Raw genomic sequence first — 18,674 nt, 5'->3', positions numbered from 1 at the left:
TCTGCCTGGTTATCTCCTCCTATCTCAGTGGAACAAATCCACATCCCATCATCTGGCCTTGACCTGCAGGGAAAAGATCCTTCCAAAGAAAATCATCCACTTCCACCTTGTGGGCCTGTAGGTTTGTCCTGGTTTGAGCCAGGATGAAGCAAATTTCCCTGAAAGAGCCATGGTTATCATGGTGATTCCCTGTTTATCACACAGAAATCTTGCCTTCCAGGTTCCAAGGACAGAGGGGGGAGTGAAGCAGAGAGCTGGCTGACAATATCCTTGTGGAAAGAAGAGTTGAGGAATTCCTCTGCCTTCAAACTTTTATAACAAGTGTTTTGAAGACTAATGGCCAGGGAAGCACTAGAACTACTTAGCAGTCACAGAAGAAGCTACCAATTTCTCCTAGATTCTTCCAAGAACCTCCTGCTGCAGTTTTCCACACTATTTTGATTCCATGGAGCTACTATTTGCTTCCCCTTGAGCAAAAGACACTGGCAGAAGAAGGGAAGTGAATTCACATCATGGAAGAGCAGGGAACCAGCACGTGAAGATACATGGGCTGAAAAGGAAGACTAAGGTGCATGTTGATGTGCAATTAGGAAACTCAACTTGTCAACCAGATCCTCCAGTCCTTCCAGTCTCCTCCTCAGCATGTCCCTGCACTCTGCCCTCCCACAGGACTGTCCTGCTTTGTGTGGCAGAGAGCCAGCTTACAGCTGTCACCAGACCAGAGCTGCTCCTGCCTCCTGGAACAGCCAGCACAGAGCAACGTGAGCAGCTCCTCACAGAGCCAACACCAGGCCTGGAGGAGCTTCTCACCTTGCACACTGTGCCTGACAAACAAGGCTGTTCTGCTCTCAGGGCTGAAGCCACCTCCAAGAGTAATGCAGCAGCTTCTGCAGGGTGGCACCAGAGGCAAGAGGCTCCCCAGAGGGCAGGGCCATGCAATGGTGCAGCAGGGCTCACGTGGGGCTGGGTGGCTGCTGCCCACCCCTGCCAGGCACAGCATTGCTCTAGATGGAGTCTGTACACCTGGGGCCAAGTTTTAACTTCAAACTGAATCATCTTCTGGGATTAGAGTTGTCTGTTATCCTCCCAGCTCCTTATGAAATGAGACAGCTCTGTTGGGAAGGATCAGCTTACTTGTGAGGAAGACTATGTAGCTCCACGGGACATTTCTGGAGAAGAAATTCCCTCCTGCAAGATACAAGGAGAACTTTTTCTAGCTTTACCTTTTTTCAATCTCCCAGCATCACAGCCAAGAAGCAAGCTGTGGTGTTTCCTACCTTGCAGCATGAAGGTTTCAACAAGAATCCAAATTCCATTCACAGCCACCACAGTATCTGAAAAACAAAGTAAAAACCCATAGCAAACCCACTCTTGGACCAAAGGACTTCCATTTCCTAGGCTGACAAAGAGTACAATACAGAACAAGTGGCAGGGTCACCATTTCCAATCCAAAGAACAAATTGAACTCTTAACTTGGGAGAGCCTTCTACCCTGACTTTTCCCAAACCTTCAACAGTTTCTTTCTCTTCAGAAGGAAACAAAGCTAAAACAAATCTATGGTTTGAATCACACTCAATTGTTTTTATTCATACAGATCTTACCTTCTGCCATGTTACCACCTGCATATTTCAGCTTCCTCCTGGTTCTGGAACAAGATCTCAAGAAGCACTGGGTCCTCACAGTGCAGGACAAGGCCCTGCTGGCTTGGATCTATCACTGCTCCCCAGTATCCTGATCCTGAGAACTGAAGGTGCAGTTTTCACTCAGATCTCCTCACCCCACCCTCTTGAGTTTAGCATCACAATTGACAAATAACTTCTCCAACATTCAAACCTCCAAACTACTGGGTAGGAACAGACCATTTAGAACACAGCAAGTAGCACCACGAGCAAGCACTCCTCCTCTGGAGGAGCACAGAATCAGCCTCACAGACAGTACAGCTGCCAACCAATCCCTCCAGCAAGGAGGATGCTTGCACCTTCTCAAGTGCAAACAGAAGGTGGCAAGGCAGTTCCTTACCCAGTATCCTTCAGCTGCAAGACAAGAACCTCAAGGCCTGTGAAGGCTGATCACCATCCTACCCAGCTAACCCCTACAGAGCCAGACCCACAGGTAGGTGATGACCCAGGAGCCTCTCCAGAAGACAGCAAGAGCCAAGAACCCAGGCTGCAGCACTGGTTGATACGAGTGTGCAGTTCCCTCTCTCTCTGCCAAAGCTCCCAAGATGTGTCCAGGAGCCACAGCCCAGACCAAAGCTACAGGAGCCAAGCAGAGACAGCTCCTCACTGCTACTTACACATGGTGTACTGGAACGCACGGGACTTCACAAGGATGTTGATGCCTGCAGGAAGGAAAGTATGACAAAATAACTGTTGCCTTCCTCCATACCTTACAGAATTCTGTACCTTCTCCCTTAGAGACATTTTTTCACACTAATCCTCAACATAGAAGCTAAAGAGATTAGCAGATTATTAACTTTTACTTCTTGGCACCAAGTTTTAAAATCCCCTCTAGAATTTGCGCAGCAATGAAGTTACTACAGTTAACCCCCAAGATGACTTTTTTCCCCCTATGTATTAATTCTATGGTGCGGACAGAGGTAAATGCAGCTGCTGAAACACTGTCTATGTTTGGAACAACAAATGTGCTGTCAAGGAGGGCCGAGGGCATGAGCAGAGATCTCTTAACTTGGGAGAGCCTTCTACCCTGACTTTTCCCAAACCTTCAACAGTTTCTTTCTCTTCAGAAGGAAACAAAGCTAAAACAAATCTATGGTTTGAATCACACTCAATTGTTTTTATTCATACAGATCTTACCTTCTGCCATGTTACCACCTGCATATTTCAGCTTCCTCCTGGTTCTGGAACAAGATCTCAAGAAGCACTGGGTCCTCACAGTGCAGGACAAGGCCCTGCTGGCTTGGATCTATCACTGCTCCCCAGTATCCTGATCCTGAGAACTGAAGGTGCAGTTTTCACTCAGATCTCCTCACCCCACCCTCTTGAGTTTAGCATCACAATTGACAAATAACTTCTCCAACATTCAAACCTCCAAACTACTGGGTAGGAACAGACCATTTAGAACACAGCAAGTAGCACCACGAGCAAGCACTCCTCCTCTGGAGGAGCACAGAATCAGCCTCACAGACAGTACAGCTGCCAACCAATCCCTCCAGCAAGGAGGATGCTTGCACCTTCTCAAGTGCAAACAGAAGGTGGCAAGGCAGTTCCTTACCCAGTATCCTTCAGCTGCAAGACAAGAACCTCAAGGCCTGTGAAGGCTGATCACCATCCTACCCAGCTAACCCCTACAGAGCCAGACCCACAGGTAGGTGATGACCCAGGAGCCTCTCCAGAAGACAGCAAGAGCCAAGAACCCAGGCTGCAGCACTGGTTGATACGAGTGTGCAGTTCAATCTCTCTCTGCCAAAGCTCCCAAGATGTGTCCAGGAGCCACAGCCCAGACCAAAGCTACAGGAGCCAAGCAGAGACAGCTCCTCACTGCTACTTACACATGGTGTACTGGAACGCACGGGACTTCACAAGGATGTTGATGCCTGCAGGAAGGAAAGTATGACAAAATAACTGTTGCCTTCCTCCATACCTTACAGAATTCTGTACCTTCTCCCTTAGAGACATTTTTTCACACTAATCCTCAACATAGAAGCTAAAGAGATTAGCAGATTATTAACTTTTACTTCTTGGCACCAAGTTTTAAAATCCCCTCTAGAATTTGCGCAGCAATGAAGTTACTACAGTTAACCCCCAAGATGACTTTTTTCCCCCCTATGTATTAATTCTATGGTGCGGACAGAGGTAAATGCAGCTGCTGAAACACTGTCTATGTTTGGAACAACAAATGTGCTGTCAAGGAGGGCCGAGGGCATGAGCAGAGATCTGCAGGACTCCCATGGCAGCTGCATGTTTGGATCAAGGTGGTCTCAACTGTACCCCACTAGCACACAACACTGAAAAAGAACTGTAGGTGACTTCTAGATGATCTTTAAGGTCCCTTCCAAGCCAAACCATTCTATGATTCTAAGTAGTCTCTTATTTTAAGGAAGCCAGGGCTTGGGTGAGGGCACAGGGAATATTTACATGACAGAAATCTTCCTTGGAGACTCTGAATACAAGGCTCTGGCCTTGGAGGCTTTGAACAGGAGACCTTCTCTTAGCTGTTTACCAGAGATATAAGAGAATGTCTCTTCAGAGGATCCTGTCTTTGTAAAGAGATGCTTTTCCTGGTAGCTGAACACATGCTGTCCTGAAAACACAGGCTGTTACCTTTAAAAATAAGGAATGCTGTCCGTGGAAGGTCATCAAACCAGTGCTCACGATTCCGCTTTGCCTGGAAGCAAAACAGCCACGATCAGAAATATTCACTTCCAAAAATGTGCAGTGATGGTGAACACCTCATCCCCATCATCTGCTTCATTTGGGATTGCTTTTGCTTCTTCCCCACCTTCTCTTCAACCACTGGCCTCCCTTGCTCTCCCCCCCCCCTACACTTTCCCTCTTCTCCCCCCACCAAACACTTACCTTCCATTTCAAGCCAACAACTTCATAGAAATTGTAAAAATCCTTTAGACTGAAAAACAGAAGGAAGGATCTGATCAGAGCCTTGGAGCTGATTAGATCCTCAATTGTCCTTGTCAGGCATCATCAGTAGAGAGTCCCTGGAAGTGGTTAACTCCTTATTAGAACTGCAACCACAAGCTGATAGAACTCAACAGTGACCTCTCCAGTCTGGCTGAAGGTGACTTGACTGACAATAGCCAGGACCTTCTGTAGAGCTGAAGCCCTCAGAGGAACTTCCAACTCTGCTGAACTCCAGAATTTTACCACTGAGAGGAAAAACTTCAGACTTAGATAGCAAAGTCCAAGGGACAGAGATTGTACTGCCCTTCATGAAGTAGCTTTGGACTGTCTTAATTACTTGCACAGTCCTTTTCTAACAACTGTGCACATTTTCTTTTCAAGGTAATAATGAAATTTGACAAAGGACATGAAAGCAAAGGAACTCGTAATACATGAGTGCCTGTCTAGGTGCTCAGGGTTCAGGCCTCTAACAGCTTCCAGGTGTCTGAAAGTGAAGATGATGAACTTCTCAGACTCTTACTGCTGTCACTAAGTGCCTAAACTTAAGAACTCAGTTTTTGTCCCTATGCCATTTTCAATATTTCTCTGTGGCCTTTGACTTTAAGGAGAAGCATCAGCACTAGTTTCATAGGAGATTCACTCTGAGCCTGTCTGTGGCCAGAACAAAGGAAAAGGAAGAGAAGGTCTCCTGCTCTAATTCCCTCTAATTCCAAGCTGGCTGGAGTCAGCTGCACCCACCCACCAGAATGGTAATTCTCTGCCTCATAACACAGAGGATGACAGTCCTGAAGGTACCAGATTTTAATTAACAAAACCCTGGGGGACAGAGCCAGCTGCTGGGAAAAAACCAACAAAAAACTTGTTCAAGCTGCAAGGCTGCAGTGTGAGAAGAAAAGCTCCTTGCAGGCTCCAGTGCTGCTCCTCAGTTCCTGGCTCCTCTTTTCTGGCAGGAGAGGTGACAAGCTGAGGCTGCCTGGTGCCTGCCAGCAGAGCTCTGTATCCACAAGAGGGCACGCAGGAACTCCCAGCACCTCCACAGAAAAACCTCAGCTCCCAGGGTACCCACTTCTCCCACTCCCTGCTTCCCAGAGGTTGCCTTTCCAACCACGTAACTCCATTCCCACATCCCAGCGGCGCTTTCCTGCCATCAGCCCAACCATCCTCACTGAAGCACAGCTTAGCTTCAGAGAGCAAAGCAACCTCCCTGCTCTGGGGGCAGCAGGAAGACCCTCCTACCTGAGCAAAGGAGTATTGCTTTGATTCAGTGCTTTGAAAGTGAGATAGTGCTCCCTGGCACCCATCCGAGGCCGGTAGAACCGCAGCAGCCCTTCCAAGTGCTTGAAGGAAATTCCAGATGGCCTCTAGGAACAAGGGAACGTTGGCATAAGCAGGGACATCAGGCAGAAGCACATACAGCCTGGAGTATTTCATCCTCTGGATTGGTTTTAAGCAGGATTCCCACATGATGATGAAATGCCATTCCAACCAAGCCCCAGAAGCTCCCTGAGCTATTTACTGTAACGTGCGGAGCTTCTCCCAGAGCACGGAGATCAGGAAGCTCTCCTGGCAGCCAGGCCCTCCAGCAAATGCAGAGCTGTTCCCTCCTGCCCTACACGGGAAAATTGCCCAACCAGGCACCCCGAGCAACAGAGTTCAACCACCCTTCTTGGGAAATTAGCAGACGGCCTAACAGATCCCATTACTGGCACTTTGTAAAGATTACCAGCTCTTCCTCAGGAGCTGTAATGAACATGCCCTAAACATCAACTCATCTACTAGAAGTGGGTTAGTTATTTTTGGGCCCCGTTTCTCTCTCTGCTTCACAAGTCAAGCAAGAAACCAACCCACTCCCCAAGTGCCCTGTCCCCATAAAGAGGTGAATTACTTCTGTTTCTGCACCACTGACTCATGCAGCTTGTAGCTGCTGCACTGAACCTTCCCATGGACAACCCACTCCTCCTCTAAGTACTGGTGCTTGAGAAGCAGGTTCTCAAGTGACCCACACTGAATCAGAGAGAAACCAATGCTTGCATGTTCTCCAAAACAAACTCCACTCATTTTATCAAGACACTTCCACAACCTCAGGAGGGGCTGAAATTCAGACTGCTTGGGGTTTTCTCCAGAAATGAGTTCCACAAATGAAAAAACAAACCAGTAGCCCTTAGGGCTATGATTACAGCCGACAGACACAAACCATCTTTTCTGGAACCTGCTCTTTAAGCACTCCAGACCACTGGTGTTGTCACAACGTGGCTGATGGCCCCTCCTTCCCAGCCAGGGGCCTGTACCTGCTTGGTGACCAGCAGGTGGTAGGCGTGCTGGATGGCCGTGCGCTTGTGCAGCAGCAAGGACTTGAACTTCCTCTTCTCAATGTCGTTGAAAGTGTCAAACACGACAGCGAGAAGCTGCAGAGAGAAGGCAGGAGAGAGCACATGGAATGGTTTGAGTTGGAAGGGACCTTCAAGATCACCCAGTCTCACCCCCCTGCATGGGCAGGGACACCTCCCACCAGCCCAGGCTGCTCCAAGCCCCATCCAACCTGCCCTTCAACACTGCCAGGGATGGGGCAGCCACAGCTTCCCTGGGCAACCTGGGCCAGGCTCTCACCACCCTCACACCAAAGAATTTCCTCCTCATGTCTCACCTAAATCTCCCCTCTTCCAGTTTTAATCCATTTCCCCTCATCCCATCCCTACCTGCCCTTGTCCCAAGCCCCTCCCCAGCTTTCCTGGAGCCCCTCCAGGCACTGGAAGATGCTCTAAGGTCTCCCTGGAGCCTTCTCTTCTCCAGGCTGAACACCCCAACTCTCCCAGCCTGTCCTCATAGAAGAAATAGTCCAGCCCTTGGATCATCTTCCTTACACTCTGAAGCCACCTGAGCCAGTGCTTCTCGAGCAGGCAGGATCATCCAGACGCAAGGACAGGCATTGCCTGCAGGAGGAATTTACTGAGCAGGCAGAATGCCTGCTGGCCATGAAGAGTCCCACAAAAGGGTCACCAAGCCCACTGCACACATACCGATCTGCCTTTTGGAAGAGGTCCAGATGTTTCTGGCCTCCTAACACTCGTGAGTGGTTTTAAGATCTAAGGATAAACCCCACAAATGCCAAAAGAAAATGGCATCAAAAGGTTTCTTACAATGCCTTGATCTCTTCCTGGAAAGTGGGTTTTGAGGACTGCTTTCTGGACTCACCCTTCCAGGGAGCTTTGGCAGACACATGTCAAAACTAACCCTCCATCTAGGACAGTAGCAGTGAAATCCAAGCCCAGTACAAGCATCCAATGACTCAGCCTGGGTTACAGAATTCCTCAACTCCTTTGACAACCCCTTTTCCACTGCTCACATCCACACCCTGCCCTAGATGCTGCAAGAAGCAGAGCCAGAACAGCAGCCATGCTCTCACACTGCAGTCACCGGCACTCTTCAAGTCCTGTCATAATTAGTAATTCCAGCCTCTTTAAACTGATTTACAAAGTATTTCAGGCAAGCCCAGATAATAAAATGCCATTTTATGATAAATAATTAAGACAGGAAAGGACAATAAATCTCAGGCAACTGAGTATGTCACTCCAAGCATGGTATTAATGTGGGAGAAGTTGAAGGATACTCATGTCATTCTGGTTGCTGTGATTTAGTTCAACTCCTTGTGGTTAAACATTAAAAGACTCCTACGTGCAGCAGAGCTGCCATTTTTAGACATATTCTGCCAAAGGGTCTCACATTATTCCAGAGAACTCTTGGGAATGGGGAGGAAGCTGCTGGGCAATGACAAGTGCTGGCAGGAGACTTACCAAGTTCATGATGAAATACAGCTCGATGGAGAGATACACTATGAAGAAGACACAGGACCAGGGGTTTCGGGCATAAGATGGCATCATCACATCAGGAAAACTGCATCCAAAAGAGACCCAAAGTTTAAACACCCAATAACTCAAGCTACACTTCCCACTACACAAAGGCAGGAGGGCACAGGACACAGGTTTGTGTGTCAACTCTCACCCAAAGAGATGCACAGCTCTGCAAAACCTGTGGTTGCTCATGACACACAAGTCTGTGCTGAGTAACCAGCAGCAACAACATGCAGGCTTGGCATCAAAAACAAGTATCCAAAGCACATTCCCTGCACATCCCAAAAACCAAACGGGCAGAGGGGATTTGTAATGTGGCTGAGGGTCATGCTTTGATAGGACAGCAATTGGTCTAAGTGTTACAAGCTGAGGTTTACTCCATCCTTTGCTAATTTCCAATCCTCAGAGCTCTCCCTGGCAGCTGATCAGGATCTACCCACTGTGGTCATTCCCCTTTCCCAGCAGACAGGTGAACAGAGCAGTAGGAAGTTACTTCACACCAACAAACTGTTGGCTGACAAAGGAGCACAAACAGAAACTCTCCCTTTTTGGACCAAGGCTGAATGAAGCTTTTCCACACCCTTTCTGCCCTCCCCGTAATGAAGTGGTCTGAGCTGCTTAGAGGTAACTCAGCATCTGAGGTCACAGTGTCCTAAACCAAAATTAAAAACCCTTTCTATGCCTGCAGGCTGAACCAGGAGCTCTTATGCAGAAGAAAAGGGTCACAATTGGAGACAGAGCATTTCCACACATTTCCACATGGCTCTGCTATGCTTCTTTGGGGACAAAGAAAAAGACTGAGCTGGAAAGGCATGGACTTACTTGGAAGTGGTCAGAAGGACAAAGAGATTCACGAGGCTGTTCTCTAAAGTGTTGAAGTACTGAAAGAAAAGAAAACCCCCATGGCAAAAGGCAAGCAGAATTTCACAGTGACATTACATTAAAACCCCATCAACCCACCCACCCACTTGAAACACAGGCAATTCTACAATTCCCTGATGCCTTCCCTAGGGAAAGGGTACTTCAGCTTCACCTTTTTAAAGGTCTCCAAGAGATGGCATGTGGAGAGTTAAAACAATTAAAAGCTCTTCTGCAGTTTTGTAGTTGTTAATATCCAGCAAGCTGCAGAGTGGGCAGCAGCAGGAACTAGTGGCTGCTGGACTCTGAGAGCCAGAGCCTGAAGTGGCTGAGCTTTCACAGAGGCAGGTGGCCTGTGTGACTGAAGTAAGACATCAAGAACAAGAACCAGCTCTCTCTGAATGTTCCCTTTGGGACATCCTGTCTCTGTGGAAGTTCTCTGCACTGTATTCCTTCCCAGCAGGGAGTAAAGCAGGGTGACAGTGGCAAGCAGTCCCTGACCAGCCAGCATCTGGCCTCCCAGGAATAAGCTACATCTACACAGAGATGTTTGGTTCTTAAGCATGTCAAAATGGGGCTGAAGATTCAGCTGAAGGAAGCAGTGATACTCACCGGATCCGAGGGGTTAGGAGAAAACAAGTAGAAACCTAGAGAAGTAACAGAGGAGGCAGAGGAAAAGAAAGGGGTAAGAACAAACAAAATTCAAGTCTGTTTCATGTCAAACAGCAGAGCAGTGAGTCCCTGTGCCCAAAGAGAAGGTGACACTAAGAATAAGCCCCCCCTGACACTGGGAAGAGGTGAGTATCTGGAAGGCCATCTCCAGACAGATTTGCCAATGCAGGTCATTGACATTGCACTGATCCTTCTGGAAAACCAACTTCCAGGGGATGGCTTGAGTACAGGACTGTAGCAGTTGCACTGCAGACACAAGCCTTTGTGGGAATGTAAGCTGAACTGACAAGATTGAGGAAAAGCTGATGGAAACAGAACTTGGAAGCCACAAACATCTATCATCTGGAAGGGGTACGAATGACTTCTGTTTCAAAATCAGATACTCAGCTTCTGGATTTTCTTTTGGAGCTTTGACTCTGCCTTCCAGATGAAATGGGAGAAATGGAAGATCCTGGCAGGACTTGGAATCTGATCAGCTTTATATTCACCCTTGTTGGTTGTGTTGCTTTTGGACAGTAACTGGTTAAGAGCATCACTTCACCTTCCATAAATACAACTCACCTAGGATGGCAAAAATCACCATGAAGAAAAGCAGGAGGAGAAGAATGTCAATAAATGGTGGGAGGGACTGGAAGATCTGTCGCAGATTTCTGGAAAAGAAGAAAACATGAATGAACTAAAACCTGCATGTTTTCTCCTCCAGGTTGGCAGGGAAAAAAAACCAACACCACACCATAGTTGAGGACTTTCTTCCCACTCCCTCCAAGGATTAAAAGTAGAAAGCTAGTTAAATTGCTTCCAAACTACCCATCTGTCCTTTGCAGTCAGCTCTCAGGTACTGCAAACAATACTAATGTCACCCTGTCAACTTTCCTTCTCCAGCCTGAAGACCAGTCTGAAGACCAGTTCTGGGGCTCCTTGTGCAGTTGACAGGCAAACCTAGAAACAACACAGCCATGTCCAGGTGTTGTGCTCTCTGGGGTAGTATATACAGGGCAGTACACAAGCACCTCAAAGATACTACCTGAGAAAGGGAACAGGTTGGGTGGAGAATGGATCAAAAAGAGTCCGAGGAGAAGGTCTTGGGGGTGATGGTGGATGAGAAGCTCAACATGAGCTGGCACCATGTGCTAGAGCCCAGAAACCACCCATGTCCTGGGCTGCATCAAAAGCAGCATGGCCAGCAGGTCAAGGGAGGAGATTCTGCCCCTTTACTTGGCTCTCCTGAGGCCCCCTACATGGATTACTGTGTCCAGTTCTGGAGCTCCCAACATAAGAAGGACATGGAGCTCCTGGAGAGAGTCCAGAGGAGGCCACAAAAATGATCCTTGGGCTGCAGCAGCTCTGCTCTGGAGACAGGCTGGGAGAGTTGGGGTGCTCAGCTTGCAGGAGAGAAGGCTCCAGGGAGACCTTAGAGCACCTTCCAGTGCCTAAAGGGGCTTCAGGAAAGCTGGGGAGGGGCTTGGGACAAGGGCAGGGAGGGAAAGGACAAGGGGGGATGGATTAAAACTGGAAGAGGGGAGATTGAGGTTGGACATGAGGAGGAAATTCTTCACTATGAGAGTGATGAGAGCCTGGCCCAGGTTGCCCAGGGAAGCTGTGGCTGCCCCATCCCTGGCAGTGTTGAAGGGCAGGTTGGATCTAGATGACCTTTAAGGTCCCTTCCAACCCAAACCATTCCACGATTCTATGACACTTCCCTTCCGAGGCCAACACGAGCCTCACGCTTCAGTCACAAGTACGGAAGACCCGAGATGCCCATGAAGGTCAGAATCAGAGTGCTGTTCCTGCAGCCCAGCCCCAGGTGTGACAGCAGCAGCCCCAGGTGTGACAGCAACAGCCCCAGGAGGCTGCCTCACCTCCTGACAGCCCCACAGTACCGACAGTCCACCAGGAAGATGCAGCGCAGAGCTCTGGTGATCCGGACGTGCGAGGTCTGGCGCACCAGCACCACGATGGCCTCTATGAACTGCACAAACAGCACACAAGTCTGCAAAAAAGAGGAAAAAAAAAAAAGGGGGGTCTAGTGACAGGCACAGCTGCAGTTTCTTCTTGGGAAAGGCAAAGCTCTCACTGGCCACCCATTTATTTCAACACTTGAAGGATGGGAGGTGTTTCTGAGAGCTGAGAGATCTCTCTTGGCAGCTGGGACTCATGATGAAGTCATCCCTGCTACAGTGCAGGGATTATTATCTCATTCTTTGGTTTCTGAAGGAGAAACACAGGCAGACAACTTACCTTCACCATAGTCCTTTTGTGCCTGATAAAGGTTTGGAAGCCCAGCCACCTCATCTTCATGGAGAGTTCAAAGACTACCACAATTAATGCAAAGAGCTCCAGGGTTGCATGGACCTGTTACAACACAGCAAAGTCCAAATCAGTGCTGCTGATTGCAAACAGCAGCACAGCAGAGCCCACATTTCTGCCTTTCCTCTTCCAAGTAGCACATGGGTTTGACAACAACCTGAGCACAGCTCTCTGACATGAAAAAAAACAACCCCAAGGGCACTCATAAAGCTAGCACAGTACTCCGTTTTCCAAAGTTTCTATATTTATTACTTCATGCTTTTATTAAAGCCTGTAGAACTTTCCCCTATTCACTATCAGTCCAAAATCTCCTGGGAATTCATATCCCTTTTGGACTTGAATAACACATCAAAAAATGTATTGATACATTTGAAACAAAAAGGGCAAGACAGCAGTGACTCGAGCAAAAAAGAGTTTAAAAAAAGTTGGAGACTCCCATTTGTTTTAGTGAAGTGCAGGAAGAAAAGCTGCTGGGCAGAGATAAATTACCCAGAGAAGGGTTTTCCCTTGAAAGAGATGTTCTGGACAACCACAGACAGGGTCTTGCACAATAATATGAAGTGTCCCTTTCATTGTGGTCTGTGCACATCGGATGAAAAAAGGATGTTCCACTGGTTGACATATCTGCTGCGAACCCATTTACAGAACAAGCCAGGTGGCTTTTTCCTACTATTGCCACCTTCTTCCTCTATGTTTAGCCTTCTTTTTCCCCTAACCCACCCATGCAGAAGAGGCAGAGTTCTTCATTTTACCCCAAAGTACTTACAAAGATGCCCAGGCGGAGCATAGGGACGGCTGGTGCCTCGCAGAGGGACAGCAACAGCAGCAGCAGAGCTGTGCTCAGCTCCATCAGGTAGAAAAGGTGATTGTGAACAAAGAGGTAGGCAGCAAGTGCTTTGGCATTTTTGGGGTGAGTGAAGAACTTATCATTATTTTCTCCTTCCTGAGGCAGCAGGGATAAAGAACAGTATTAGTGTCTCTGGGCACTGTAATGGAGCACATGAAGAACACAGACTTTTATAAGGGTTAAATACAATTCCCAACAGACTGTTCCCACTTTATGGCCTGACATTGATCTGTTTCTTGAGGAGTGAACTCTACACACAGGGTAGAGTTCTGCTTATAAGCATATTTCAGTAATGAAACTCATTAATACCCACAAACTCCTACTTCTGAATCCCTTGAGCCTTTTCAAAGTGAGGAAGAGTTTACAAAAGCAGGCAAAGAAACTTCAGTCAACATCCCAACATAAGCACAGCACTTCATTTCTTTGCAACCACTTCCACATGTTTACAGACTTCTCTGATTAAACTTCTGCAGGACAGAACAAGAAAGCACACAGATAAGCTCCAGGGCACCTGGCTGACAGCTGCTCCTCCTTATCTTGGCCTTGCAAAATGTCTGGGAGAAAACACTGAAGCACACACAGTGTTTTCTGCTTCAGGAATGGGAGAAGACAAGAATCCATGAAAAATTAACAAGTCTCTATGCTGATTTGTTATTCCCTCTTAACTAGAAAGCTTAATTAACATTAAAAGGTCAGATACTCCATCTTCACAGTTTGCCTGTAACTGATTTTTAAAGAGCCACCTCATTACTATTTTTACCTTTAGGACAAAACTTAATTTGGGGAGAATTAAGAAGGATTTTTTTTGGTGCAGAACCACCCAACAGCTTCTTCTCTTTTTTTGAGTCAATGGTTTAAGCAAGGGATCCTTAGTTGTTCACTGGTAACTTGCTGCCTCTTGGAAACTGACATACGAGATCATTTTCCTTAGCTGGGACACTAAGATGCACAAGAAGCTGTTTGTGGTTTGTCTTTTTTAAATCAACGTCTTTCCAAGCAATTACTGTAAGGACAGTGAGTATTACTCTCCAAGCAGAATAACTCTGATTGCAAATGGGTAACAAGGTCAGGAAACAGGATCTCCTTTAGGAAGTGAAGCATTCTCGAGACTAATTCAGAAGAGCGTTTCAAATGTTTCTCATTTACTCATCTCCCAGGCAAGCTCACATTCTGTTTAAGAACAAACACACAGACAAACTGCTGGGTCAGTGAGCCAGATTGTGAGCAGGACAAAACCCAGCAGCCAGCTCCATAAAGCACAGTTTTTCCCCCCTCCTGCAAGAGAGCACTAGCTTAGATCAGCAGGGCATTCTTATTCACGCCTGACAAAACACACTTGCAGAATGAAAGATGGCCTGAATTCTGCCTCTTGGTAGCCAAGCAATTCCAAACCTTGCTGGACAGCAAAGTCCTCTTCTTCAGATAAGACACCCTTGTCTGCAGCTCAAATAAACAACCTGCGTGTGCTTCGAAGTTGTGTCTACCTCGTTTCAAGGACACTGTCATTATAGGCACTGGTCAAGGCAGCAGCAAGAATAATCTGCATCTGAAGGGCTGAGCCTGCTGTGTGCATCACCAGCAGACTATGCAGCAGCTCAATGACCCTTTGCAGAGCATTTCCAATAATCATCAGGTTAAACAAAGGCCCAGGAAGGGCTGGAGCTACCACTGTATTGTCAGTAGCTGCTCTAACACACCACCAAGCTGAAGTATTACCAAGGTCCAAGCATACCTGGGTTTTAAATTTCTCAGTCCTGTGGGGTGGGAGCAGGGAGGAACAAATGGTTTCCATCACCTTGCAGTGACTTGAGCAAAAAAACCTAACTGGGTTCAAAGCATCTCCAGCTACAATACAAAGCCTGGAAGGGAACAAGGAGGAGGAGGAAGGAAGGGCAGTGAGGGAACCAGCAACCACTTCAGACTGGCCAGCTCTGGGAGGAACTCTGTTTTGGTACCTAATTCATCACACCAAACTGTGTGGTGACCTTAAAAATATTATGCCTTTGTTGAGGTAACAATGGTGCTTCTTGTAACTGAAGCTTGGGAGGGGTATGTTTGGGGTTTTTTTGCTTTTTAAATAGGATAAATTTCACTCTTGGCCTAATCTCAGCATGCTTTCTTGTAGAAATCAAGATCTCTGTCTTTTCTTGTGTCTTACATGACCCTGCAGGGCTTGACTATTGCTAAATCAGCATCCCCAGGCCACTCACCAAATCTGTGGCCAAGGATTAGGACCTGCAGCTGCAGAACATGAGATGTCTCCAGGTGAGCACTGACCATTCACCCCAGAGCAACCAAAGAGATGAAATGATGATCTAAATCAGAGCAACCAAAGAGATGAAATGATGATCTATGACAAGCTATGGAAATCTCCATGGTAAAGTGGCAGAACTGAACATGTGACAAATCCCTCATCTACTACAGTCTGGGAGAGATGGGAGAGGAAGGGTAGCAAGTCCAGTTGCTCCCAAGTGACTTGCCCACCTGAAGGAACATCCACCATCTCCCCACTCTTCGCGCGGACTCGTTTGCAAAGCTCTGATTTTTTTTAACCTCAAAACTGAAGCTGTTTCTTACAACCAAGAACTACCAGATTTCCAGAAGCCCATTTTTCACCCAACCCAGACAACAGCAGGGCTCACCTGGAGGTAGATTGCTGCCTCTTGGTAGTTCATTTCCCAGTTGTGCCGGGCAGAGCTTGGCTGTGCGCAGCAGTCCCCCGCAGCAGGGCTGGATGCATCATTAATAACATCATAGCTACCCCCATCTGCAACATCAAGAGAAAAATTGATTTACCATTAAACAAGCTGAGATTGATCAGGAGGCAGGCAAACAAGCCAGGCACTGGGACCAGAGACAAACATCAAGAGGTGGCAGAGGACTCAGGAAACTGGCAGCTCGTGCACTGACAAATTGACTCTTCTCATGGAGGAGTTTTTAAGAGACGAACTCAAACTCAGCACTTCAACACAGGAATGCTCCCAGAAGATCCTCAAAAGAGACAGCATCCTATTTAACACAAGAAGCACGCCTCCTGGCTCAGGAGATGTGTGCTGTCATGTTCACAGCACACTATCAGCAGCCATCCACTAGAAACAGGCAGCTAACAGCTCAAAGCCTCCAGGGATGTCCCACCAAAATTAAAGGGGGCTTGCTGAAGGAACTCTGCCTTTCCACACTTGATGGTAGGAGAGACCACAAAGAATCAGGCCAGAACTACCACAGGCAAGGGAGACCAGCCTAAGGACACCAGCTGTATAGTACACTAACAGTAGCAGTCTTTTTTAGTAGAAACTCTCATTTCTCAGATCTCTGCAGAGGCATTAACAAGGTATCTTTGCAACACACCCTTTTTTTGGTGCAGGTGAGAACCAACATTCCTCTGATGAAAACCTACAGCAAGATGAATTTGCTGTTCATATCCCACTGATTGATTTTGAAACTTCTAGGAGTGTGTCTGTCTCATCAGGAAAGCACTATAAAACATCTGCACCAGATTCTGTAACTAAAAATGTCATTATAAATACAATTCTATACCAAGAAGGAACTCCCAAACTTAGCTACACACATATAGGGCTCTTCCCATGGGAAAGCTATGCAGGCCATGTATATAAACCCCAGAATACTTGTCATATTTTTTGCATTCTACAGCCTCAGTGCTACTAAGACACAAGAAAAACATGCATGAAGACAATGTTTGTTCAAAAAGGGAATGTCCCTTGGTATCACCTTCTTTATTTTGTGCCTTCAACAAAGAATACTGAGCAGAGACCCCAGAGAAGCAAGACCTGTTCAGGACCACCCATGAAACCTGTGCTGGAGCCACCTACAAGCTCAGGTGTCTGGAGTTTCAATCACTACCCAAACCACATGGCTGTTCCTGGCTCCCAGCAGACACTTCCCTCCTCCAGTGCCTCATGTTCCCAAAGAGGGAATGTAAAATTGATCTTGTCAGTGCAAAAGTGCTGATTTCCCCCTTTTATTCCCCCCCCCCCACCCCCCGTGATGTGGTAGCTTGTTCTCTCTGTCTTATAAGAAGTTATGAGAGAGTGGGGGGGGAGAAAAAATTACACTTAGGTTCTTCTCTCATGAGAGCAGGATGGAGATTTGCTGCATCTCTCTGCTATGACAAAATAACCTTTGTTAAATTACTGATTCAGTTATTCCAGAACACCCTCAGGAGTGGGGGAGAGTCCATGCCAAAAACTGCACCCACCAAGAGAAACAGCACTGCCTGCTCCTGCTAGAAGCAGAAAACCCTTCACCAGTGCAGAGCCACAGCTGCCTTTTCCACCCTCAAATCAAATTCAGATAACATTTTTCTGGGATTTGTGAAGATTTTCCAGATTGCATACTCAGATTGCTGAAGCCTGTTTCTCTCCCTTGCTTCCCCCATACCCTTAAAATACCACTCAAAATCTGGCTAAATGTTTGGATGAGGCTGATTCCTCCCCCACATCCCTTTTACACCTCAAACGGGCACAGTTCTTGAAAAGATTGAAGGATAATTTTATTTATCCACAGGACTGGATGGCAGTCTTCTGGGTTTGCATTTTAACTACAAGATGACAGCAATGTGCAAAAATCAGCAGCTTCACATTGCCCTAAATAAATTCTTAAAGGTTATTTATGAAGCATTTACTGTGTGTGTTTCAAAGAGACAGACTCCCTCCAACTGCAGCCTGACAGCAAAGACCTTTTTTTTGCATTTAATGCTTAACATGAGTTGCAGAAGGAGTGTAAATTCATCAAAATCTGGACTCACTGCTGAAGACCTTTACTGCCCAGAAGGGAAGTAATGGATTTTCCAATCCTCATTCCCATCCTAACAGGTTGTTTGCTGCCAGACAGAACACTGCAGCCCCATCCTGCCCACCTTCCCCTCTCCATGGGGCACTGAGCTAGAGCAGAGGAGAAAGTGCCCTGCAGCCCCAGAGACCTCAAGCTTTATCATAGACACCCCCTAGCTTTGCTGAGGGGCACAAGTGACTGGCACATGGGAGCAGAGAGTGTAACCTCACCTTCTGAAGATGCCCAGAACCTCCTGTGCCATCCACAACACTGCCTGAACAGCTCTAGGGCATACCAGCTCCTTCATCACCTGGTGGCTGGGGTGAGGCTGCAGGAGGCCTTGCTCAAACCAGCAAGGACTGGGAAGGCACTGACAGGAGCCAGAGTTTCAGGCCTTTCCAGAACTCACCTTCAAAACACAGCAAATGTTCAGAGAAAAATCCGAGTATGATTCATCTCACACAGTTCAGGGGACTGGAAAAGCAGAGAATCAACACCTTGGCTGCACTAGCTCTTTTGGGGAAGAGGGATATTTTCAGCAGGTTGTTTACAATATGACCATGGTATTGGGGCATTACAGCACATACACAATTAAAGAACATCAAAATATGCTGTGGTCAAACCAGCAAAGGTTTGTAGCCTTAAAAAAACCCAACAGTGTATGCAACCAAAAGATGCCAAAACTACCTTTAACCTTGAATTAGTTCTTTCACAAAGACCAACCTCTCTTTGACAAGGATCAACACTAGGGAA

At 47.1% G+C, this 18,674-nt stretch overlaps 1 protein-coding gene across 1 annotated transcript in view; it reads right to left on the bottom strand.

Moving 5' to 3' along the window:
- TPCN1 (two pore segment channel 1) overlaps positions 1–18,674 on the bottom strand; it is a 47,462-nt gene that overhangs the window by 9,814 nt on the left and 18,974 nt on the right. The window contains exons 3-17 of the mRNA XM_010007287.1: positions 15,773–15,897; positions 13,050–13,226; positions 12,215–12,328; positions 11,836–11,966; positions 10,538–10,626; positions 9,917–9,951; positions 9,269–9,327; positions 8,390–8,489; positions 6,887–7,003; positions 5,835–5,959; positions 4,539–4,587; positions 4,284–4,347; positions 3,512–3,556; positions 1,278–1,334; positions 1,135–1,188 (exon numbers count right to left, since the gene is read on the bottom strand). Coding sequence (XP_010005589.1) covers positions 1,135–1,188; positions 1,278–1,334; positions 3,512–3,556; positions 4,284–4,347; positions 4,539–4,587; positions 5,835–5,959; positions 6,887–7,003; positions 8,390–8,489; positions 9,269–9,327; positions 9,917–9,951; positions 10,538–10,626; positions 11,836–11,966; positions 12,215–12,328; positions 13,050–13,226; positions 15,773–15,897 — 1,341 coding nt within the window. The remainder of the gene's footprint in view (positions 1–1,134; positions 1,189–1,277; positions 1,335–3,511; positions 3,557–4,283; positions 4,348–4,538; positions 4,588–5,834; positions 5,960–6,886; positions 7,004–8,389; positions 8,490–9,268; positions 9,328–9,916; positions 9,952–10,537; positions 10,627–11,835; positions 11,967–12,214; positions 12,329–13,049; positions 13,227–15,772; positions 15,898–18,674) is intronic.

Source organism: Chaetura pelagica, unplaced genomic scaffold (genome assembly GCF_000747805.2).
Source record: "Chaetura pelagica isolate M959 unplaced genomic scaffold, ChaPel_1.0 scaffold1391, whole genome shotgun sequence".
In the NCBI taxonomy this organism is placed as follows: Eukaryota; Metazoa; Chordata; class Aves; order Apodiformes; family Apodidae; genus Chaetura; species Chaetura pelagica.
This window is presented reverse-complemented; position numbering and strand designations above follow the sequence as displayed.